Source organism: Lutra lutra, chromosome 16 (assembly GCF_902655055.1).
Source record: "Lutra lutra chromosome 16, mLutLut1.2, whole genome shotgun sequence".
NCBI classification, from domain to species: domain Eukaryota; kingdom Metazoa; phylum Chordata; class Mammalia; order Carnivora; family Mustelidae; genus Lutra; species Lutra lutra.
Genome location: NC_062293.1, coordinates 7,903,158 through 7,928,727, shown reverse-complemented (window position 1 = coordinate 7,928,727; position 25,570 = coordinate 7,903,158). Strand labels below are relative to the sequence as shown.

General features: G+C 52.4%; 1 protein-coding gene across 9 annotated transcripts in view; it reads right to left on the bottom strand.

The window, feature by feature from the left end:
* The window catches only part of SLC39A11 (solute carrier family 39 member 11), a 398,153-nt gene that overhangs the window by 35,677 nt on the left and 336,906 nt on the right, over positions 1-25,570 (bottom strand). Inside the window, exon 8 of one of the 9 annotated variants that reach the window (XM_047706319.1) lies at positions 19,092-19,170. The exons of 7 other annotated variants lie outside the window; for them this stretch is intronic. In XM_047706319.1, coding sequence (XP_047562275.1) covers positions 19,107-19,170 — 64 coding nt within the window. In that variant the 3' untranslated portion in view covers positions 19,092-19,106. Of the gene's footprint in view, positions 1-19,091; positions 19,171-20,397; positions 20,619-25,570 lie in introns of those variants that run through there. One more of the 9 variants, XM_047706316.1, reaches the window with a different exon arrangement.

The following is a 25,570-nucleotide window of genomic DNA, read 5'->3' as shown; positions in this document are numbered from 1 at the left end:
TTCATTTATTCATTTAACCAATATTTCTTTGTGCCACATACCGTCCCAGGTGCTGAGAAACAGCATCGGATGGGAGGGGGGGTCCCTGACTCCCCAGATCTGATTATCTCCAGAATGCAAATACTCCTCCAGGGTGGACATCTGGCTGGGCTTCCAAGGCGATGAAGGCTACCTTTCGGGGTGGGGGGGGATCTGTGGAGGGGGAATGCGATCCCTCCAGACTTTGCTGGGAGTTGGGAGGAGGAGGGAGCAGCTCTGGCCTGGTTCCTCAGAAATCATCTGTTACAACTGAGAATTCTGGAGCAGGACAGAGGGGATAGATTTCAGGGAGCCCCCAAAATGTGTGACGGGGCCCGTTCATTCACGTCACTTTCCAATAACAGCCACCCCCTGGGGCTGAAAGGCATTTCCCAGGAGGGTCCAATGCACCTCTCCCCTTAGGGGCTGTGCTAGCGACACTCAGGACACAAGGACACACAGCTGTCTGTGCTGTTTTCAAAGCTCTCTGGGGACAGAGCACCGTTGAGATCCAGGCTGGCCAGGGCAGCCGGGGCTGCGAATGTTCTCAGTTTTAGAGCAGGGGACAAAAGCCTACTGTGCTGCTCTGTGCTCTCTTGACTATACCGCCCGTGATTCATCGTCCCTGGCCCTAGCACGGGCAGCTGAAAGCCTGGAATGACCAGATTTCTGGGTTGCCACGTATGTGCAACCTTCGGGAGGCCGTTTCCAGAACCTGGGTTTTGGTGGAGTCCCACACCTAACAGTCATTCCACAGGAAACCCCGTGGGGTAGTCGGCTGGTTCTGGAACCCTTCCTCGGATATCTTACCCAAGGCCATGCAGAAAATGAGCTACAGGGTCTCGTCGATAACAGGTCTTGGGAGGGGAAGGTTAGGGATGTGGAAACCCCGGCTTCAGGTCACGGGTCCCCAGGACCCTTCTAAGGCCGGAGCACTAAGATGTCACTGGCTTCTCTGGCAGGAGAGGGGCATGGTTTCGGCCAGCTGCCTTTTTTGGTAATTTAAAGCTCATATTTTGCATCTGTGATTGTTCTCATGCTTTCAGCTGGGACAGGGAACTTGGTTCAGGTTTTCTTGATAGTTTGGGATGCAGAAGTGACCCAAGTCTCAGAATCACAAATCGTTTCTCTCCACCTGGGGGACTCTAAGGTGTCAGGAGGGACATCTAGCGCATCAAACACCTAGAGGCATTTACTGGTTTCTGAGCATCTCCTCGACATAATACCATAAAAGTGGGGCTGGGGCTGCCGGGGAAGGGACCAGGGAAGTCAGGATGGCACCGCCCCACTGTGAGCTGAGCAGGCCCAGCAAGTGTGGGGCCCCCCTGCAGAGCAGGAAGCCTGGGGCTGCTGATGGAGCATGGATGGCCCAGCACGGCAGGGAGGGACACTCTCACATTCCATCCCAGCGGCACAGCGTGGAAACTGTGGAAGAACTGGCCACATCTTGCCGTTCTCATCCAGATGTTTGGCACGATTTCGGCATTACCCCAATGCCTCCCAGGAGGTTAGCGACCTGGAGTGCTGCCTGGAGAGAGGGAGGCGCGGAGGACGCTGGCCAAGCCTCTGAAGTGTGGTTCTGCAGGAGACTGGGAGCAGCTGGTCCCTTTCCTCTGGGGGAGGGTGTGCACAATGGTTTCGAGGGGGGGGCTAAGTAGGAAGGCGTTGGGGCCAGCGAGGGCTTTTTTGGAAGACGGTAAGTAACACCTTTAGCGGAACACAGGCGTTTCTTGGTGAGGACAAGGACTCATCTACCCTACACGCACCAATGCATGCTCTATGCATTTATACCAATTTGCATGCAATTTCAACTCTGTTCTTCTGGGTCCGAGGATGGGAGCCTATTGTTTTTGATTTAAGCAGTGCCTGGCACAAGGCTGGCACACAGAAGGCCCTCCGGTGTTGGAAAAATGTACCACCTGGGATGATGGTTTTCAACCAGGGAGATCTGGGCCCCCCAGGGGACATTGGAAAGGGTCCGGAGACATCTGGGCTCCCAACAGTAGGAGAGGTGCCTCTGATACCTGGTGCATAGAGTCTGGAGACACTGGCCAACAGCCTCCAATGCATAGGCTAGTCCCCATGACAAAGGGCGATCTGTCCCGAAGATGGATGGAGCCCCATTCTGGTGGTCGCTCTTGCACATAAGCCTGGGAGAGGGTGTGGATTTCTCCTTTTCAAGGCATTTTAGGAATGGATTCCAGCTGTTCTTGTGGGTTTAGGAGTCTGGGGGGTGGGGGTGGCGAGGGAGACTTAGACAGGCCGCTTGGTTCCTTGAGCTCCGTCATTGCCCCGTGTCACCAGGCTGTGGACGGTCGCATCCCCGTTCTTCTGCCTCTTCCTCCTGCTCCGGTTTGCTGCCCAGGCTTTCCCCGAAATGTTAGGGGGTTTCCGTCAGCAGTGGATCCTGTCCAAACCGTAAGGCAGTGAAAAGTCCCTCCCATGGAATTCATGTTCCTGTTGTGTCTGTCCTCCAAGAGGGAGAGAGACGACAACACAAAGCCTGCATATCAAAACCAAATCCCTCTGGGCACAAGCCCCAACCTGTAGCAACTTTCCTGGCCAAGTCGTGATGTGCAGAGCTGATGGCCTTTTCGTTAGAGCAGTTCCGTGGGGGCAAGAGGTGGGAGGGCCATTAGGATAAGAACACAGTGAGCAAAAGAACGCCTTGGAAGGAGCATTTTTCCTACAGGGTGGAGGTGACGTCAGCTGGGGTGACACCTGAGGGTCAGGCTCTCAGGGCATCTCTAGCCCAAGGGCCCCTGGTTATGCCTGGGTCTTGACACCAGGCCCAGGAAGCACACAGAGTCAGAGTTCCTTGCTCCAAACAACTTTTCTTTTTTTTTTTTTAAAGATTTTATTTATTTATTTGACAGAGAGAAATCACAAGTAGGCAGAGAGGCAGGCAGAGAGAGAGGAGGAAGCAGGCTCCCCGCTGAGCAGAAAGCCTGATGCGGGGCTCGAACCCAGGACCTGGGATCATGACCTGAGCCGAAGGCAGCGGCTTAACCCACTGAGCCACCCAGGCGCTCCTCCAAACAACTTTTCTGATGTGCTAAATAAAGTAGCTTTCCGATGGCCACACTGAGTCCGAGTTTAAATCCTTCTCAAGAAATGGTGACATCCCATTGCCAAAAAGATAGACTCAGGGGTCTTAGACACCAAGACCCTGAATGAAGGCCTCCTGCTACCATGTCCCTTTGGGACAGGCTTGGAAATTAACTCTGATGACCCTATAGACAGAGGAATCCACTTCATAAGAGTAAAAGCGATTATTTTTCCTACAGAGTACCTACAAGATGCAAGACACTGCTTAGAGCAACTGACATGTACTAACTCATTAATATAAAGGAGATCATCTGATTGTCCCCAATTTACAGATGAAGAAACCACGGCACAGAGGTCCAAGTATCTTATTCATGGCCACCAGGCTAGTCAGTGGCGGAGCATAGATGGATTCAGGCATGGCGGCCTTAGGGTCTGGGCTCTGCTACCTCCCTGGAGAACAAAGCCCCAAGTCCTCAGTTGTTCAGACTAAAGAAGTAAAGGAAGGCACTAACACTCACAGGTCCTGGGAAATAACAGTAAAAAGAGGACGTGAGTTTGTGATGCTAGGACAGTTCATGAAGCCCATTTCTTACAATCTCCAGTGGGTCCTGCAAGGCCCTCAGTCTGATGGTGGCCCCTGGGCAGGCCAGGACACTGCCCCAGACAGCCAGAGCAGAATCTTTGCAGTGTGTTCCAACCAAGAAGGACCAATGGAGTCAAGCAGGAAGGACCAAGAGGATGAAGGCCCCCCTTCTTGGACAGACCAGGCAGCTCCCCCTGGGGAGCCCTCCTTGCCTGCTCTCAGACCGTAGGGGTTTGACCAAGGCTCCATTCTGGGCTCCAGGAAGCAGACTATGATCCAGTCATTGGTTCCATTGAACCAAGTTCAAATGGTTCAACTTGGGATGAGCTGGTTTAATCAGACCTCAAGGGAGTTACTGAGAGGAGATGACCTTATTTCTGTTGAACTTGAACCTGGGAGGTTCACAGGGCTGCAGCTGTCAGCAGGAGCTATCCTGCCACCATAGAGAACCTGAGAATCAGCCAACATTGAGGACAGCAGAGCCTAAAGAGAGAAAAATAACCAGAGGCCTGAAGATATCATTGATGTCCTGGACCAAACCGTGCCTGAAGCTGGCCAGAATTCCTGGACTTTTCAGCTCTGTGAACCAGTTAATTCTCTTTTTAGCTTAGGACAATAGGAACTGTGGTTCTGTTTCTTACCAATGACATAAAGGAACACTGAGAATATCTCGTTAAAACAGCTGCACAAGTACACTATGCTGGGAACGGCATATGTTGGGAACAGAGTGAGGAAAAGATTGGTCAACAAGATCCCTGCTCCCTCCCCCCAGACCTGTACATGAAAGCATAGGCAATATGGTTGACTTTATGGGAACTATGCTGGTAGGCAAGGTGACCATCTGTGGATGTCGTTAGTAAATTCATGGGATTCGTTCCCGTGTGAGTTGTTCACTGAGCTCTCCTGACTGTCTTATCCACAGCCACGTTGTTCCCTTGATACCAACTGGCATTTACAGTTATAGGTTCTGGGAGACAGGTTGGATGGATAAGGGTAGACGTCCTGGCCCATTTCCTCTACCTGAAGGTCAACGTAAAGGGCTTAGCATCCCAGCAGATGGAGGGCTGTCGGCTCTGTGGCAAAGGCTGGGCCATGTGTTTACTAAAGCAAGAAGCTCTTCCGTGGGCCATTTGCTTTATGAATTCCAGACTGAGAAGATCCAAACAGAGTAAAAATCAAGCAACTCATGACATCCTCCCAGTGATTCTATTCTCCATATATTGTTCAGCCCCCAGAAAGCCCTCAGTAATTTTCTGTTCCCCAAGACGCACAGCCTCCAGCTCTGTGCCCTCCCTGGGAAGTCTAATTTGAATGCAAGGGACCCACAGGGCAGATGGGGCCCCAGGTGTCTGTGGGCTGCTGGAACCGCTGAACAGCTGCCTGCCGACACCCCGGGTTTCAGATGTGGGGCGCCACTATTTGTTTCCCCGCTGACTGCATTACTCATGCCTCATTTGTCCAGTGCCCTGAAACAATCTTTTCGGGATGCATTTGGAAACCCGAGTCTCTGTGGTTTGTCTGGGCTGGTTTGTATTTGTAGAGAAGGAGAGTTTGCTTGTCTAGGGCGCAGAGAGAAATGGGCTCTGCAGAAGTCATGAGACACTTGGTTTCCTGGAGGGGTCTCCGGGAACCCGGATCCACACAGAACGCCTCTGTTCCCTCGAGAAGCTCCCAGTGGAACGGAGGGGGAAATCTTGCCAAAATCTCTAGTGTCAATCGGTGATCCTTAATTCTCAGAGAACTCTCTGGCAAAGAGAGATCAGGAAACACACCGCAAGCCGAAAGGGCAGTGGCAAACAAATAATTACCGAGTCTATTGGTAAACAGACGCAGAGAAGACAGATGAGATCAGCTTGCTCACTCTTGCCTGTCAGACAGAATTTAATACCATCCTGTTTCTGTTTTTCTTCCCCCCATGACCCAAGTTAGAGCTTGCTTAATTTCTGTTTACAGTGTGGGTCTCACGGGGATGGAGGGAAAGAGAGGTCGCCAGAGGAGGGGGAGGGGGAAGACGAGGGGGGAGGACTTACCTTCTCAGGGAGAACGCCCTAGAGACCAGTGGTTCTTAAGCCTGAGTATAAAAGACACCTGAGGAGCCGAGGCCTCAACCCAGCCCCATTAAATCAGAATTGCTGTAGGGGAGGACCCTGGTATCAGTATTTTAAAGCCCCAGATGACCCCAACATGTGGCCAAGGTTTAGATCCACGCTCAAGAGCTGCTATCCAATATGGCAGCCATGAGCCATGGACGCCTACTGCGCATCTGAAACCTGGGAAATCCAAATGGAGACGTGCTGTAAGCGGAAAATGCACCCCACGCTCCCAAGAGTTAGCATGAAAGAGAGAACGTAAGCCATATCGTCACTAATAATTTTGTTGCACTGAACCACACCATCAACAATTCTGTTACATTGCTTGCAGCTGAAGTCTGTGCTGAGTGAGAAAGTGTGTATGTGGAGAGGCAGGGACATGTGGGTGCTGCTGTGGGGCAGGTCAAAAATCTACAAGGAGCCACTCAAGGAAGAGAAAGCGGAGACCAACTTAAGACAGCATCATTTCCATTTGTATGGGACATAGAGATGATCTAAATCATGTCTCTTGGCACATTCACACTCACATTCACGTGGCATGTTTGTCCTAAGCATATCAGGGTTAGGCCACATCTCATTTTCTTTCCACCAAAGAAAACATGATTAGGAAGGCAAAGGCTACAGCTTGGAACAATGATTTCCGAGAAAAAGACAAAGTTCAGTGTTGAAAATTCTTTTTATCTATTCTTTTCACATGTAGCAAAAGATACCCTCAAAGTACAATTGGTTTAAACAATAAAGTTTTCATTAGCAAGAGGCGGGTCAATAGAATTTAAAGATAAACACGCAATCAATGATAGTCTCTGCACAACGATAATGACCCATATGGTAATAACCTTGTTTCAGACATGGTGGTCAATTTGTGTGCTGAGTCTGGTGTAGGGGACCAGTCTGCTCCACCCCAGTACCTGTGATCCTGCCCGAATTCTGAACCTTGGCGGAGAATTTCTTGAGCAAGCCCAGAAATTCTCAGGTGTGATGGTTCATTTTATGTGTCACCTTGACTAGTCCGTGGAGTGCTCAGTTACTTGGACAAATACCATTCTGGTTGTTTCTGCAGGGGTGTTTTTGGATGAGAGTAACATCTTAAATGGTAGACTAAAGCAAAGTGTCCTCTATAGCGTGGGTGGGCTGCATCTAATCAGTTGAAGGGACTGAGAAGAAGTAAAAATCGGACCCTTCCCAGAGTAAGAAAAGATTCTCCAGCAGACTGCCTTTGGGCCAGAATGGTACCATTGGTTCCCACACCTGCCAGCCCACACTGCAAGTTTGGACTTGCTAGCCTCCATATGCACATGAGTCAATTTCTTATAACAAATCTCTTTCAGTTTATGTACACATTCTATTGGTTCTGTTTCTCTGGAGAACCATGACTAATGTAATGGGCCATTCCTAAAGTCTCACCTGCAGCTGGTTACCTCCTAACATCAAGAATGATCTCAGACTGCTCAGAAGTAGAGACTCAGTTTCTCTCCGTGGTAGCTGGATCCACAACAGGGCCAGTGCCCACGTGCCCCTGGCTAGACCCACAGACGCTGCCTGGGGGGATGGGTAATGCAATTCAGAAGCATGGGGGGAGGTGGGCTTGGACCAAAGAAGCCGGGGATGAGAAGGTATTATGAGATAAATCACGTGCACATTTCTTCTCTCACCCCCTCTGCACCTGCCAACAGGCTGTTCTGAGACTCAGCAGTCCCATTCCATCTCTTTAAAGCAGCTCTTCATAACCGTGACTGAGCATCCAGATTTACTTTTTTGAGAAGCTACGGCCAGCTCAGCAATATGCCTCAGTTTACTTTCTCACCTTCCTCATGCCATTCACCTCCTTTCCCCCCTCACTCTGCTTCTCTGGGAAGAACACCTCCCAATACATGTTAGCATGTAAACTTTGCCTTGTGCTCTGGTTTCTAAGAAATCCAGGCTAAGACAATCAGCCTTTTTCTTTTCTTTTTTAAAGATTTATTTATTTATTTATTACTGGGGAGGTGCAGGAGAGAAAGTCTTAATTAAAGCAGACGCCTTCCGAGGAGCCCAACATGGGGCTCAATCTTGTGACCCTGAGATCATGACAGGAGACAAAACCAAGAGTCAGATACTTAACCGACCATGCTACCCAGGCACCCCAGCCTTTTTTTATTTAAAGCTATTTGCATGCCCAGGAAAGACCTGGGCTCTTTTTTGTTTGGAGTGCCCAGAAGGATCGGATCAGGAGCGGGTACTTGGTCCAAGGTGAACGGGGACACAGACTGCTCCTCAGCCTGTTGAACACAGATGAGCGGAGCCCTGTATCTTTTCTCTTAGAGTTAATTGAAATTTGACAAAAAGAGGTGTATCCAGAGAAGGAGAAGAAGGGGGAGAAGGAAGAGGGGGAGGAGGAAGGAGAAATAAGGAGGAGGAGGAAGAAGGAGGGGCGGAAGAAGGAGGAGGAGATGTTCTAGGCCCAACTTAGTTGTTTATGAGGCTGCGGGTTTTCCTGCTCCAAATTTCCTGTGTCCTTTCAATGAACGTCCCTTCTCACTCGAGCTAGTTTCTGATCAATCTGAATTTAATTCCATTATAGTAACCTGCTTTTTCTATCTGGATGGGTTTGTGACCTTTTATTATTGTAATACAGAAAAATTTCCAGGGTATGCCTAACTATGAGTTTCTTTTCACTAAATTCATCTGAAATGTGGTAAGTCCTCCTGTGCTTATCCTCAGATATCCACCCCCCCTGCCCCACACACACCCAGTTCCCAGAAGTTATATATTTTTAATTATACTTAGGTTGTGAGGTTCCTGTTCAAATTGATCTGGCTGCTTCTCTGGGAACCTGCAGAAAACTCAGGGCGACCTATTCTGCCAACCAAACCGATTATTTACCCTGTATATCATTTTAATCTATTCCTTCCCTCTTCTCACTTTTTAAACAGAAAGGCAACATAGAGAGAACATTCGCAGGCTGGCTTGGCTCCAGTTTAAACCTTGGATACGGCCCTACCAGAAAGCAGTGTGATTCTGAGGTTTGAGTTTTCAGTCTGCTTTGAAAGGTTTCCAGTGCTTTGCTTGGTGATAGGAGGAACCTTCCACAGAGCTTAAAGGTAACCCTCCCCTGGAAAGCCGTAGGGCTTCCTTGTTTCTCCATCTGCAAAGACCCTCGGTCAAAGGATATGCTTTCACAAAGTTAACTCAACCGCAGAGGGAAACAAATTGAATTTTTCACCTTGAAAGTCAATACCATGGAGTCACAGCTGACATGTGATCGGCAGCGGGATGGGACAGGCCAGGAAATCCAGGACCAACAATATGGACAGGTGGGAGGAGTGCGGGGAGGTGAGGTCAGTTGGTATCGGGATGGGATGTCCAGGTGGGGAAACAAAAGTCTGGATTCTGGCCCAAGGGGGCCGTGGGAGCAGGCAGCACCAATGAGGAAGGACAAGTTAGCAGCTCAAAATTCAAGCCGACAGGACAGCCTGAAGAATCCAGGTAAAAAGAAAGGCGGAAGAGAAGAAACAGCTTCAAGCAGGCAGAATGTTCCATCAGAGCCCGGGCGATGGGGCCCAGTGTCCACAGAATGAGAAGTGAGGACTTCTGTACCCACAGAGCAGGGGGGCAACAGGGTCAGAATCCAAACTGGAAGAATTCAGAGGCAGAGACCCGAAGCCAAGGTCACAAAGGGAGTTATGAGGTGCCAAGCGCAGGTGAGGGGTCTGAGAGCAGGTCTCACCTCGATATTGAACACGTATCTTACAGAGCAGGAAGCACTCCCGCATTCTTGGACCAGCAGGTGGATGGGAGCGTTTCTGAGGGTAGATGCCCACTGCTCTGGACAAAGTAGAGGCTGTGGACCAAACTGATCTTCAGACAGATTAGCAAGTGCTAGGTCATCAAGGGTGAGACCTAAATGGTTCTCATACTGCGGTCTTGCCAAACAGATCTGTCCTTTTCTTCTTCCTCCCCTGGAATCTCAGTCTCTGTGAGAGGCACTAACATTTCCCAGCTGTACAAATCCCACCTCCCAAATGGGGAGTTTTCTAGTTGTTCTCATCTCCTACATTTAAGTGGACTACAAGTATTACCCCGACACCAAACCTAGACAAAAATATCACAATACCATGTACAAATACGGATTCAAAATGAATTAAATACTTTAACAGCCTAAACTATGAAATGCTTAGAAGAAAATGAGTTCATTTTTATGACCTGGGATCAAGCAATGGTTTCTTAGATATACCACCAAAAGCACAAACAGCAAGAGAAAAAAAGACATAAACTGAACTTCATCAAAATGTTTAAAATCTATACTTCAGAGAACACCTTCAAGAAAGTAAAAAAAAAACAACCCATACATAGAACATATGCAAGTCATGTATGTGATAAATGACTTGGATCAAATGCATCCAGAACTCTTGCCACTCAATAATAAAGTCGCTTAATCCAATGTAAACACTGGTCAAAGGACAGCAACAGACATCTCCCCTAGGAAGTCATGCACACGGCCAAGAAACACTTGGAAAGATGCTCAACATCTTTAACCATCAGGGAATCCCACAGGAGAACCACAGCGGCATCCCACTCCCCACCCCCCCACCCCAGGAAGGCTGTCGTCCAGTCAGACAGCAAGTGATGGTGAGGGTATGAGAAATCGGAACCCTGCTTTCCTGCCGGTGGGAACGGAAAATGGTGCCGCTGCTTTTGGAAGACAGTGTGGCAGTTCCTCACATGTTACACGCAGATCGGCCGTCCCAGCCAGCGACTCCACACCGAGGTATCCACCCCAGAGAAGTGAAAACCCGCACACAAATGTTCCCCGCAGCACTCTTCACAATGGTCCCAAAGCAGAAGCAGCACGAAAGTCCATCAGGCAATGAATGGATAAACCAAATGTAGCACCTCCGTACCCCGGAGTGTCATTCGGCCATAAAAAGAAGTAGAGTCCTGGTACGTGCTACAGCATGAATTAACTCGGTAAAAGCTACACCGAGTTGAAGATGCCCCTTGCAGAGGTCTATGTGTTACATGATTCCATGTGTATATACATACACGCAATGTCCTGAGAGGAAAGTCTACAGAGAAGCAACTTAGCAGTTGCCAGAGACTGAAGGGTTGAGAAGAAACAGGGAGTGGGGAGTGATGGCTGAAGGGTACAGACCTCTTTGTTGGGGTGATGGAATGTTCTAGAATTGATTGTGGTGATGGCTGCACAACTCTGTGAATATACTAAAAACGGTACACTATAAAAATGGGTGAATTATATGCTGTGTGAATTATATCACAATAAAACGGTTACGAAAATGTTATTAGGTATATTTATAGTGGTTATAATAAACGTTAATTTCTAAGCTGTTGTCAGGCCCACTGAGAGGCATGCCTTGTCAGGTAACTTTTTTATTTTGGCTTTCAGTCGGGGAACGCGCCCCAACGGGTCACGTGGAGTTACTGAGATGTTCACACACTTTATGGCACGCCAGTCATAGCGATGACACCGCGGTCACGCTTAATGACATAAACTGCTTGTGTGTTACTAACAGCAGACAGCATGAAGGACATGACGTCAGAAAAGAGAGACATGCTCTCCCAGCGGCAAGCCAGGCGATAGAGAAGCTTCTACTTCATCCTGCCTTTGCACGCCCCAGCCACAGGTAAAGGGACACAGCCACAGTCATAAACATCCACGGCCCTGCTGCTGAGCATGTCCACATCTACACAGTGGAGCCCTACCCAAGACCTTGACCTTCACTTCTACGTACTTGAGGCAACCCCATTTTTAGATGCAGAAACTGAGGCTTAGAGAAGAAAGCACGTGTGTGAATGCTGTGTTTAGGCTCCAGGGAGCAAGACCCCGTTGTGTTTATGGGGTTGCCACCCCAAAACTGGCAGGAAGGTGGGACCCCCCTCAAGCCTGCTACATGCATTTCCTGTCACTATCCCAGGTTCAGATCTGGGGTCACCGAGCTTCCCACCTACTTGAAGAGGAGGGAATGTGGCTTGATACAGGAGGCCAACACTGAAAGGTTTGTTTGGCCAAACAACAGAAAAGTCTGGAATCCCAGATCTTTATACACACATAGTCAAAACCACCTCCCCTGGCCTCACTGTATCCCTCACCCTCACTTTCTCTCCCCAGTTCCTTTCTGCTCCCCCTGGTGAAGGGCCAGGAGAAGAGCACAGCCACTCAGGGGCCTCGGCACCAGGAAGGTCAGGTCGAAAGTGCACGCCCGAGCACTGGGGCAGGGTCAAGGGCTTGGGCCTTAGGAGCCTGTGAGGGTCTGCGCTCCTCCAGGCAGAACCCCTGTGCCTGAGGGGGCCCAACATTAATTGGCAAATAAGAAATGCCGGGCAAAGTTCCTTAAAAAATAAAAAATCAAATGTCCCTGTGATTGATCCCACAATTCTACTTTTGGGGAAACGCACAGAAGAACTGAAATATGGGTCTTGAAGAGATATCCGTGCTCCCACATTCGTAGCAGCCTTAACTCGACAGCCAAGAGGTGGGAGCAGGCCGGGCGTCTGTGGGCAGACGAACGGATACGCAAAATGTGGTCTGTACTGACGGCGGAATATTATGCAGCCTTGAAAAGGGAGCAAGTTCTGACCTGCTGCCCCACAGATGCATCCTGGCGACCTCGGGCTCTGTCACAGAGACAACAGACCATGTGAGTCCACTCGTATGAGGTGTAGACTGAGTAGTCAAGTCACAGAGACAGACAGTAGACGGGCGGGGGGCTGGGGCAGAGGGGAGGGGGGCTTGGGGGGCTCCTGTTTCATGGGGACAGAATTTCCATTTTGTAAGATGAAAGAATTCCGGAGAGGGATGATGACGATGGCTATTCAACAAGGCGACTGTACTAAGTGCTGGACTGCACACCGGAAATGGTTAGGACGGTGGATTTTTACACTATGTGCATTTTAGTACAACGAACAATTTTTAAAACAAAATGAAACACCATGATGGGCTGAGACAGACTTCATGGAAGAAGGAAAAAACTTTTTTTCCCCGTTTTTTTTTTTTTTTTTCCAAAAGATTTTATTTATTTATTTGAGAGCATGCACGAGCACGAGCCGGTGTGGGGAGAGGAGCAGCAGGAGAGGCCGACTCCCCACTGAGCGGGGAGCCCCAGGTGGGACTTGATCCCAGGACTCTGGGATCATGACCCAAGCTAACAGCGGACACTTCACCGACTGAGCCATCCAGGTGCCCCCCCCTCCCGCTTTTCCTGCTTTTTGAACAAGGGACCCTGCATTTTCATTTTGTATAAATTTTTGAATTTTATGTAATAATCTGACCTCGTGGAAAATAAAGATGGCATTTCCTTCCTTGTCACTCGTCTGTAATGAAATGCTCACCTTAGGTCAGAGACTCGGGCTGGGGAAGCATATTCCCTTTCTTGGGGGACAGCTGAAACGGGGGTCAGGGGGGTCCTAAGCTCCTCTTCCCTCCCCCTTTTCCTTCTAGAGCCATGCCTCTCACGCTGGCGCACTGCACAGGGGAGTGTGCTCAAAATGCCGAGTTGGGCCCCGGCCCTGAGCCCGTGTGTCTGGGGCAGGGCTGTGGAACCATGCTCTGGACGGTGTCTGTGCTGGGACTACCCCACCGGGCCCCGAGCCAGTGTTTGAGAAGCGCTGCTCTGGAATCTGGAGAGGAGAGACGTGATAAACCCCGACTTCTTCTGCCTCCTCGGAATGCCAAGACTTGCTCTGCCTTGCTCCCTTCAAGAAACCATTCTCAGGAGGGCACTGGCTTCCTGGACCAGATGTGGCCCCTCCCTCTGCTGGCTTCATTCTGTTCGCGGCTGGTGGCCTGGGGGGCGCCCTGGTGCTGGCCCCCTGACGAGCACCAGGGATGCTAACTCTGCTGAGATCATCTGAGATCACGGGTGGTCCAGGGGGCAGCTGGCCGAGAGTGGTCGAGGCTCTGTGGCCAACAGGCAGAAGGGGAGCTTTACCAGGCCTCTGGGCCCACGGCAGTCCCCGAGTGCCATGTGGGGACACAGGGCATTTTGGCCTCTGGTCCCCAAGCTGGCAGGTATGGGCTGACATTGGTGAACAGGGCGGGGGGAGGCCTTTGGGCCCCCCGGATTATTTCCATATTCCTCTTGCACAAAAACGAGGCTGTCCCAGGTTGAGTGCAAAGTTCTAAAAATCTTCACACTTGTGGACTAAGGCACCTGTAACGTGGCCTTCTCTGGCTTCCCTCAGCGCTTCCCCAAGCAGACTCGGGTCCTGAGCAGCCAGGCCCCAGGCGGCTCTGGATGCCCACCTCGCCGGTAGGCAGGCAGGAGGTCCCTCCAGCAGGGAGTGGGTGGGTGCCCACGGGGTGGGGCCCCCAGCCCCAGGTCTGGGCAGAATTAAAGTCCGACGACCTATCAGATGGAATGACACTGAGGAAAGGAAATCTGTCTTTTAAGAACAAGCGACAGGGCTGATGACTGAAGTCCCAAAGAATTCTGTGGTTGAACCTTTTTTTTTGTTGTTTGTTTTCTGGCACAATCTGTCTCTGTTTCTGAGCCGAGCGCCGTGCTCCCCGTGACAAAGACGTCTTTCTTACGACGGTTTAATAGCTCCAAGACGGGGGACAGCCCTGACTCTCCCATGGGCCCGTGTCTGACGGCGGCGGCTGAGCAGAGAAGAAAGCTACCGCTTTCCAGCAGTTTGGTCCAAACTGAACCGAGGGAGACTTAAGGAATCCAACAAAACAGAACCATAACCTCCTCCCGAAATAAAAGCACAAGCTCCCCAGCGGGTGAGGGAAACAACACGCGTCCGGATAGAGAACACTTTGGATCGGAAGCCACGCTCCGGGCCCTGTGTCCTCCTCCGTGGGGAGAGGCGAGGAAAGCGCGTGGGGTCTGAGGATGGGGAGGGCGCGGACGGGGCGGGCGGAGACCCCACGTGGGAGTTGCCCGCGGCCGCCGGAGCCCCATGCCGCGAACAGGGTGGCTTCAGACCACAGAGATTTATTCTCCCAGTTCAGACCTTAACACACCTTTCTGGAGGGCACCATTCGACCACGAAATCTTCGCTCAAAAAACCGGGGGCTTCCACCCAAGCAGCCGACCACCTCCTCTTGTTCTAGGACTCGCGGGGCAGGTAACTTGCTCTGTCTTCCCAGCGACACAGCCCCACCGTCCATGCTTTCCAGGAGGTGGGGTGGGGAAGTGGATCGTGACGTCACGGCCACCAGATGACCGCTGTCCCCTCTCTTCGGAGCTTTCTCCTCCCCCCTGTTCCTTCCCTCAGCAACTGGCTGCACGGAGACACCAGGCAAGGGGCAAGGGTTCTTACTGCGGCGACAGATGTCTGGAGAGATGCTCAGCGTGACCTCCGTCACAAACGTTTGCTGCCGGTGGCACTGTCTAGAAAGTCTGTCCCTCACTGCAGAGAGTTTACATACGTCTCTAATCCCAACAGGCCCGGGGAGACACGACGTTCGAGGGGTGAATGACAACGGAATCACACGTCCTACGGCCAACTCGAGAGCATCTGCGAAGGGTGTAGACGCTTTTTTACAACTAAGCGGCAACTCTTTTCTGCACCACTCTGGGGGGGGGGGGGTCGGTCCTGAAGCCTGTGTGGCTTCGTGACCTGTGTGGTCACGGCAGGTAGGTGACTTGGGTGGGGGGACAGGGCAGTGGCTTAAGGCACAGGCTCCAGAGCCAGGCTGCCAGGGTGGGAATCTGACCTGTGCCCTTCCCTGGCTGTGTGCTTCTGGCACATTCTGCACCTGTAAGATGGGGACGGCAGTTTCACTGAGGCCTCAAGGACCGGCAGATACGCAAGTTGAGGAACACAGGGTCTGCACGTGGGAAGCAGTGGGTCAGTGTCAGCTTTCACGACCATGGTTGCCAGAGGCCGAGGGCGGGAAGGTGGCTAATCACGGGCTTCTGCATGGGCCAGATCTCAGTTAAACCCTGAGTCTCCACTTGCCATAAGCACGGCCTCACAGAAAGTTCCCAGTCTCTGCAGCCTCGTCCCATACTGGAATGGCAGTGGGGACTACGATGGCCAACCCTAAGAGCGTCCCAAGGGCAGACGAACTGAAATGAAGGCCACCACCCCCACCAAGCCACGTCCCGAGCGCCCTCAGCACATCCGCTCTGGAAAACACTGCTGCTTTCTGCCTCTCCTTACAGTGGGAGGTCAGACAGGGCAGGGACGGGCCCCTGCGACGCACCACAGGAGTGACGCGCTCTGAACAGGGAGGGAGGCGGCCACTCTGCCTCCTGTCTGCGGGGCAGCAGCTTCTCCCTGTCAGCCACACAAGGGGCCATTTATGCTGTGGCCCCCGCCTCCCCCACCACTGCCTCCAGCCACCCCCACCTAAGTCCCTGGCGACAGGCTTGGACGTCTTGGCATAGGGGACTGATCTCCACACAACGTGCACTCTGTTTAGCTTGCGGCGGGCTTCGGGGGAGGCACGGACCCTACAAAGCTCTTTGAGAACAGCAGTGTGGTTTCTTTGTGGCTTTCCCAGGGGCAGGAGACGACACAGACCTTTCTCTGCCCCATTCCCATTGCCACCCTGTCCGTCCTCTTGCATAGCTTGGGACAAGCAACTCGAGGTCTGGAAGCGAGTCCATGGATTGTGGGACAAGGGGGAAGCGGCTCAGGCCCTTGGCAGGGGCTGTCCATTACGAAACTATCTACAGAATTCCGGGCAGGCTGTCAACCTTTACTCCCCGCCAAACCGTCCTGGGTGCAGAGTCGACCAGGCAGAGTCTGGACCTGGGTACCGTGCAGAGAACAGAAAAGGTGGCCCAGGCTGTGTTCCAGGCAAGGGTGCAGGACGGAGAAAAGCATGTGCCACACAATAAAGGCTAGGCAGTCCCAGAGCAAGGGACAGTGCACGTGAAGACTCCGCACTGAGACACGATGGCAAAATCAGCCAGAGAGGGCCAAGGGGAAATCAGGGAAAGGATGCTAGGCATGGGGCCCAGTACATAGGCTAGAAGAAGCAATGTCAGGACCAGCCACGCACACCTAGAGATGCCCACATTCCTGGCCTGGGGCCTCCAGGCCTGTGTGATCCCAGGTAGACTGCGGAATCCACTTCCGAACCAATTCTCCCTCTGGGGAGGCAGGCGCCTGGGAGCGCTTGTCCTGGAACCTGGGCTGGGAGGAATGGGCTGCGCATCGACCTGGAGTGTCTACAATAGACAGGCCAAAGACACTATCATCGTTACTACTACTATGACTCCTGACGATGATTACTACTGTGGGAATTTGCAAATTAGGAAACTGAGGCACAGAACAAAAATCAACCTGTTCAGCTGGACGGCTAGCAAGTGGCAGAGCCGGGATTCGAACCTGGGTGGTCTAGCCCCAGGATCCATGCTCTCAAATAGTCCGCCTGTTCTCCTGGGTGCCTCACTGGGGAGGAGCGGGTGCGGCACCAGCCCCCTGCTCCCCCAGATGCCTTCTCACGGGTGTCACGGTGCCCTGCGCATGCGAGCAGCTGTCGGCAGGGGGCGCTCTACCTCCCTCCCCTGAGTAACACCTGCTCTCCTCCCAGCCTTGGAAGCAGGTGCTTTAGCGTCTGGGGTTGACTGTGTGGTGGTTCCTTGCCTTCTCTCAGATCACACCCCAAACCCCTCATAAGGCAAACAAGCCCACATTCCACGTGTGTCTGTATCTAGAATTACACCCTGTCGTTCAGATGTGAGTTAAAAATGAATCTTTTCTCTATGATATTATTCTGTCCTGGAGCCCCTGTTTCCACACAGTAGCAGAAACAGAATTCGTCAATTAAAAGGAAGTTAGTGCCTTCCGGTATCAGGTTCTTCTCCAAGAGAAGTTGTCTCTTTCTGGGTAATGCCAGGAATTTGAGTGTCAAGATCCCTCGCCCTGCCTCCTCTCCGGGATGGCTGCTGCACCCAGGGGAAGAGGCCAGGGGAGGAGAATGCAAAGGAAAATATTTGCAAATACGCCATCCCGACTGAGAGAAACTGATTTTCAGCACAGATTACCACACTGTAAGCTTTCCGACAGAGCTTGTTACACAACAGTGAAATAAAGTGGACGGCCAAGCTCCCCTTGTTGGACTGCCCAGGGTCCAAACTCACTAATCTGTATGAAAAACATAATTACATTTCAAGTAGTACTGAACAAGGTTTTCATGTTATATGTTGCTCTGAATTTGAATGGAGAGAAAGAGAGGGGGAGAGAGAGAGAGAGAGAGATGAAGCAAAGTAAATTCCTATCTGGATGGTAGAAAGGACTTCGTTTTTTCCCTGAGTATATGAACAAATTTCTTTGGTGATATATAAGCCTTGAACAGAGAGATCCCTCCTAAAAGAACGGATTGACAGTGAGAGCTGGTGGTAGTGGCTTCCTCTCAATGTCTTTACTTTACAAAACATGGAAGGTGGCAGTCCTGTGCCCATCTTCACATACACAGGGGACATTTTTATGTCCCACAAAGCCCAACAGTGCTGGGACCCCAGATACGAGCCACCCCTCTTCATGAAATGTCCATGGAAACTGTGGTGTGGGTAGGAAGAGTCAAAGACATGGTCAGATTCCCAGGTGCTTGCTTGCCCGAGTCCTACCTGCTTGACCCGGAGGTACCACTGGAAGGACGGTGTCCTGAAAGGAGCACATTTCCTAGTAATCCTTGTGGGTGTTTTTCTGTCTCTGTAGCACCGTGTGTGTGGAGGGATGGGCATACGAATAGGAACACACAGAGATTCCCATCAGAGAATGTCCCCACCCTTCAGAGGAAACCAGCTTTCAGAGGAAGACACGTATCCCCTCTCTCATGCCTGCAGGAGGGGATGAAGGATGTCGCTGGCCTTCCTGTGAGGGTGCCCCAGCACAGCTGACGGTCATCTGAGACATGACGATGCGTGCCAGGAGAGGCGAGCGGAGGTGTGAAGAGTCCCGACTTCCAGAACACTCCCAAATCCATCGAATTTTTCTTTGTCTCCTTTCTGGTGGCTCTTTCGTTAAAATGACGTTACTTATCACAGCGGTCCTAAGAAGGGCAGAAAGTCTGCCAGACACGTGGGTGAAGCCAGACTAAGATGAAACAGCTTCTCGGGGACGATCTCAGGTGACAGGTAGGTGACCAACAGACTTTCATTCTTCCACCTGTGTATCTCCCCATCCAGCCAGTGCTGCACGTGAGGGCAGCAGGCCCCGCGATGGGCACGTTTCGCAGACAGTTGGCTGGGAAGGTCCGGATTCTCCGTCTCATCAGCTGGAGAATTCTCAGGTCTCCAGGGAACAATGACATTTGTTTGCACAGACCCGGGGACGTGGAGGGCAAAGACTGTGCAAGAATGCCCCGTCCCCTGAGAGGATAACTCGGCCAAAGAAAAATGCCGGCAGGACTAGGGGACAAAACACAGGAGCTGGAGGGGCCTTAATGACAAGACGCCTTTACGTTTTCATGCTTTTTGCCCCAAGCTGTTCTTGCTGGGAGCGTAAAGACCCACAGGAAGGAAGAAGGGGCTGGGAAAGAAATGGCAGAGGACAGTAAGAACACCGAGGTTTGGACAAGGACCCTGAAGGAGCCGAGACCATTCCTTTCTCCCCTTTGCTTCCCAGCCCCCAGCCCTCCTGGCTCCTGGCTGTCCAGCCTCCTGGAGCGAGGCACCTGCAGACTATTCTCTGGAGGCTGGTTCGAGAGCTCCCAGATGTTCCCAGGATGGGAGGGGCACTTCCAGAGGTGCACAATGACAAGGGGAAAAATATCCCCCCAAACCCAACACAGAACCTTGTAGGGAGCACTCAGGCACTGCTCTGCGGGGCAAACAGCTCTGCGATCGCCCAAGAAACGCTCTGTCCGCGTCTGGCTCAGCCCAAGGGTGTGGTAGGCTTTTAGGCTCATCCTCCTTACATTCATGACCAGTTATTATAAAAGTTATTATCTTTTATAACACTGTTTTTTTTTTTTTAAGTCACTAGGAAAATAAATGTGTTACCCCTAAAACACCCTAAAGGAAACGTTAACAGATTTTGGGGTGTCCGTCTGCACCGCTGCTTTCTTCCAGGTGCTGATGTCCCGGCGTAGAGGGGCTTCCTGCCCTTTCCCTGTCGTTCCCCATCTCCCCCTCCTCTCTGGGGGGCGGCTTGGCGGGGGTGCGGGGAGCCACTGAAAAACTTTGTTGCTAAGCAGATGCTGGAAAATAAGACCGCTGAAAAGAGCCCTCCGTGCTGAACCATCAGCTGGAATATAAAGACGTCATGAAAACTATAAACTTGTATCTATATAGTACACGGTTTCAGCTTTCGTAGGTATGACCTCTGCGGAAGATGCCCAGGGCTTCAGACATTCGCGGGTCTCCAGAGCCTTCCATCCCCTCCCTCCGTCCCTCCCTCATTGCTCGTTCATCACGTGGCCGCAACGCCAAGCCACCGCACGGGGGCGCTGTGCACCACCTGCTTGCGACCTGCCTCTTGCAAATTCCCCGGGCTCTCCAGCGTTCAGGGCACAGCGCTCAGTGCGGGGTGAGGCGGGAAGGAAAATTTCTGAGACAGCGCGGCCAGTCGGTAACTCTAGAATTCCAGGCAAGGCAGCTTGATGGGTTCAAGAGAAGGACTTGTTGGCAGAAAATAAAGCTGAGAGCACGATCTGCTGTTGCAAATACGGAACAGCACAAAAGTTCATTCCCCGTTCTGCTAGAGTGATAAGCAGCGGGGGTGGGGGGTGGGGGGTGGGGGGTGGGAGGGGTGGTATGTGGCACGGGGAAGGGGAGAGGGTGTGGTCCACTCCGCGGCGGTTGGGTCAAGGTGTGAAAGTATCTCCTCTTCCAGGAAACTTTCTGTCCCCATACCAGGGTTCCGCTTTTTTAGGCTGAAGTCCACTCTCCAGAGGGACTGGGCTGGGCTCTGGCTTCCCCCTGCAGGGAATGGTGAGACCCAATTCCACGGTGAGTGGGGAGATCCAGACCAGCCGCCTGAGGAAGGGAGAGTCTCTTCAGAACTTTCTGGAAGTCTGGGAGCTGGTCCTGCCACAGGGAGGTCTAGGGGCCTCGTAAGAGTGGCTGGACCTGTGGAGGTGGTTAATAGCAGATGTGAATGAACTACGATGGAGAAGTTTACACTTTAGATCTCCAAGATCTCCAAGATGGAGAAGTTTACACTTTAGATCTCCAAGATTTCCAAGATGGAGAAGTTTACACTTTAGATCTCCAAGATTTCCAAGATGGAGAAGTTTACACTTTAGATCTCCAAGATTTCCAAGATCCCCTCCCCACCGTAACAGGACGCCTGCTCCTGACCTTCTCTACCCTTAACTTGCAAACCTGTTTTCAAGAACTTACTGGAACCAAAGTAGGGAGACTAGTTGGACAGAAAGAAAAACATACATAACAGAGGACTTCCATACACGGACATACTCATCAACTGGGGACCGCTGACTAATGACGAGGAAAACGTGTCTCCCGCCATCTTTGTTCCTAAACAAATGGCTGCTTAGTTGACCAATGACCGCTGTCTTAAGTGATCACAAATATACCAACATATGTAGTAGTTTTTAAGACAGGGAAAGCACTTGACTTACAACTTGCTCCTTGATCTGGTAGGCAAACATACACTTTAAATTTTACTTCGATGTCCTCACCACCCCCTGTAACTTAATGACCTCATCTTTGATCGGAGCACAGGCCAATGGACCTGGAAGCATCTGGGTGTGGGTTAGCACTAGCCAGCCCAGACGTGCCCCGGGGGCGTGGCTTCTGGATCATCCGGGGATCCACAGCCAGCCAGCCTCCTTGGCTCCACACAGCCTGCTGCACCTGCTGGCCAGGTGTGCTCAAGGACGAGGATGACAGACACCTCCCACGGAGCGTGCTCAGTCAACGCGTGAAGAACAGTTGCTATGAAAGCGAACCGCGCTCTCCCCGCCGGTTCGAATTACACCTGCCACGGAGTCAAGGGAGAGCGGAGGGCACGTTTCCTCTCCAGGGAACATGTTCTTGGGAGGTAATGCCACTTCAGAAAGGAAAACTGTTTAAGCAGCAAACTCCCCAAGGACACGCGGTCTGAAGAATTTCTTTGTGGTGAAACCAGAAGAAATTGCTATGGGACCAGATCAGAAAGAAGAACGCCGTGTTTCCCCGAAACCACGGGCTGCCCCTGGACGCCTGAGATTCTTCGTAATTCAGGGGGACACTGCATGCGGGATGGAGAGCGTCAGGCAAGCTGTGGGGTGATGACGGAAGGTGGAGGGAGCTCCGGAGGGCCCTGGGAGGGCGCCATGAAGGTGAAGTGACAGCATCAGAACACTAGGTGGCAGGAGCCGCACACAAGTCACACACCCGCGTCCTGCCGGGGTCCAGGGAGAACTGAAGACCGCGCGGGCTCCGGAGTATTTACTCTGCACCTTTCTCTTCTCTCCTGGTGGCTGTGGAGCCAGGCAGGCGAGGAGAGACCCTCCGCTGTCAGGCGCATCATACACAGAGCCCAAGAAAGAGGTCGCACAAAAGTCGGTGGGTGTCCGAGCCTTAGATGATGGATCTGAACTAAAATCACGGTCTTCCACTAGATGAGAGGCTGCCTGCGAAGGGCCAGATGATGAATATTCTCAGCCTTCAGCCTCGAGATTCTGTGGCAATGACCCAACTCACCCATCACAGCACAGACGGAGCGACAGACGACAGGTGAGACAAGAAGGTGCTGGCTGTGTTCTAAGAAAATGCCACTTCCAGCACCGGGTGTTGGGCTGGCCCCGGCCCACGGGCTGCAGGGTGCTTGACCCCCTGCATGAAATGAACAGCCGTGAGCTTGACCCATTCGCACCATGGACACATTCCCAAGTCCATGCAAATGCGTACGGTCCCCCTCTGGGCCCTTCCACAGTGCATTACCTACGTCTCCCTGTTGCCCGAAACCGAATTCTCCCTTCTCCCTTCCACACCACAAAATCAGCCAACAGCCACCCTCGGGCGTTTCTGCATCGACAACCTCTTCCTTCATTCCCACACTGTCACCGTATCCCTCATCCTCCTGGGAGCTACGAAGGCGCACAGCTGCTAGTGGTCAGTACCTGTCTGTCCAAGGGCTGAATTCTTCACACTGGTCCGTCTCCCTCCTCCCCCCAAATTACCCCATCAGAGCCAGATTGCTGTTCAAATCACCTCTTGGGTTTTGTCATGTTCCTGCGTCAGAACCCAGCCTCACTGCCAACCTCTCGCTCAATGATGGATTTCCTCAGCTTACCTTCTAGAAAGCACCATGTGAACTCCATCCTCCCCTGGCCCTAAAAACGCCCTGAGGACCGACCTGAGCACCCGTTGATGGCATTCCCTGCCTCTGTCGTCTCTGCTTCTTCCGGCGGCCCGCCCCCACAGTCCCGATGAAGCACCCCACATTCCACGAAGGGCCCCTGACGCGGGGGAAGGGACATGCGCTGGGTTTGTATCCCCGTCCCCCACCCCCGGAGCTCACGTCCGCTCATCTTAACCGCACCTCCAGGGTTCACTGCCCGCTAACCAACTGTTTTGGCTCTTTTCTGTGATTTGCAGTAATGTCACACCGAGGTCACAGCCTGTGGTCCGAGTGGTGTTGATCTGGGGACGCTCTGACCTTCTCTGCGGTACACAGCGCTCTCCTCAATTTTGGGACACACGTGCCTGTGTGTGCTTCAACACGATGGAGATTTTCTAATCGCCAGGTCGGGGCCCCACATCTGTCTGCGATGTACCCGGTGCTAACTTTTCATGTCTTCTCAGTGCCAGAGAGGGGAACCAAAACCCCTCACCAGGACGGCAGTTTTGCCTCTCCCCCACCCCCCCATCGTTCTTAGCCGATTGGAGACTTAACGATGCCAGGTGCGCGCAGACGCAGGGGGATCCTAGCACCCTGGGGCGCCGTTTCTCTCCTTGGGAACCACTGACCTTATTCTTTATGCGGTTTTCTGCCTCCAAGTCTGTTTTGTCTGACTCTAAAACTGCCACACGTGTTGGTCAGCGTGCACCTTGTATCTTCTCTCCTGCCTTTCTTTTCAACTTTCCCATGGCCTGCATTAGGGAAGCTGCCTCTGCATCGCATGGAGCTGGAATTTTATCAAGCAAAACCTGTCTCTTTTACGCGACGTGCTTAATCATCTGATGACTTAGCTCGTGCGCCCACCCTCTGGCATTATTTGCCTGTCGCTTTCTTTCTCCTTCTCCCTCGCTCCCTTTCGTCCGCCCGCTGGTCCCTATCTTCCCCTGGAAATTCAACTGAACCGTGAGCCAAGGGCCGAGAAAGTTCACAAGCCCGGCCTGGGGGCTGCTGTGCATTTCCCCCAACTCAGGAGTAAGATCACAGGCATCTGGGAAGGAGGAACCCAAAGGACCAACTAGATGCGGATCTCTGGGTGGGGAAACCGGGCTAAAGGGTGGGGTCTGCTTGAGGGAGAACCTCTGGACGGAAGGGCCCAATGTCTGTGCCCCACAGGCCGTGGCTGGGGTGGGTGCAGTGCGGGGGTGGGAGCACAGCCCAGCATCTCATTCAGCAGGGGGTTTGGGAGGCTGACAATCCCGGAGCCTTCAGCCCCCACTCATCCCAGTGGGAGGGTCCTGTTGTGGGGCTTACGTAACTCCGGGACAGCCTGCTTGCTCAAAGGGAAGAGAGGAGCCGGGTTGGAAGGGTTTTTGCTCTACTTTCTTCAGAAATATTTATCAAGATGAGCAGAGAGTACAGGTAAGAGAAGAGAGGGCCATCCAAGTTGAAATCTTGATGTCCCCGGGAGACACAGTGCCACTGGACTGAAAGTCTGGCCTGTGAGCCCAGGGCTGGGGGAGTGGGGGGGGGGGGCAGGGCTGTCACCTGCGGGCCATAGACTTATCACAACGTGTGTGGTGCCTGTGCCCTGGGAGGACCTGGCCTGCAGATGCTTCCAGGGCCAGTGCCTCAGGGCTGCTCTGCCCCCCCAGCCGCGGCTCCCACGGACTCTCAAGTTTCTCATGCTCTAAGCCAGGCCAAAATCCACACACCGGTCCAACCCTCTCCCACCCGCGTGAGAAGAGCAGTCTGCCGGCCATTGTGAATCACCATTCGCCCGATTTGGGTGACATTTCTCACATTATACAGTCCTGCCCCCGCCCCCTGCATCTACCTCTCGTTTGGTTTTCACAACAGACATCACGGTAACAGATGATGCTGGAGTGACTTGCGAGCCTGACAGGTGGGAACGAGAAGCTGAGAACAGGGAAAATTTCGACTTGGAACATGCCAGCCCACTCTCACGTCTGGGGCTTCAAGGAGCACACACGTCCCCTAACACGCAGCATTAGAATTGGAAGATGGGCAGAGACTACACCTAACACATAGGGGCCCCGTGTCGGTCGAGGGAACAGGGGGACGGAGGTGATGGTGCAGAAAGAGGCCTCACGCCGGTCTGGCTGCCCAGGAAGCGCGAGAAAGGGGCTCTGGGAGAAGTGAGTTCCTGACAAGCACAGGGGACAGTCGATCACAGAAGGAGGTGGGGCCATTGCCTTGGGGTGGGGGTAGGGGTGTTGATTTTGAGATTGCAGTGAAATGAGCTAGATGTGGGGGTTCGAAACCAGCAGCCCCTGGGCCACCTCTGTAACATGAGTTCCGTTTTTAAAATAATTGTGCCTTTTGAGAGTTCCCACACTGCCTAGCTGAGGCTCGCCTCTGTCCTCACCATTCCTAGCTGTCTCCACCCGATGACTGTGTGCACGCCTCTTCTCGACCCTGGGTCTCCTGAAGGCACCTGATTTGGCCAGCCTTGGGCGGAAGGCTCCCCCCTGCTCTTCTCCAGTGCACAGGCTTTAGTATTTATGGTTCTGCGGGTGCGGGAGGACCGTGTAGAACCCACCTCCATGACGGCTAAAGGATAAGCCCCTTAGGGGATCCCAAGGCTGCAGCATCCTCTAAGCCCTGTGTAATGCCAGGGAGG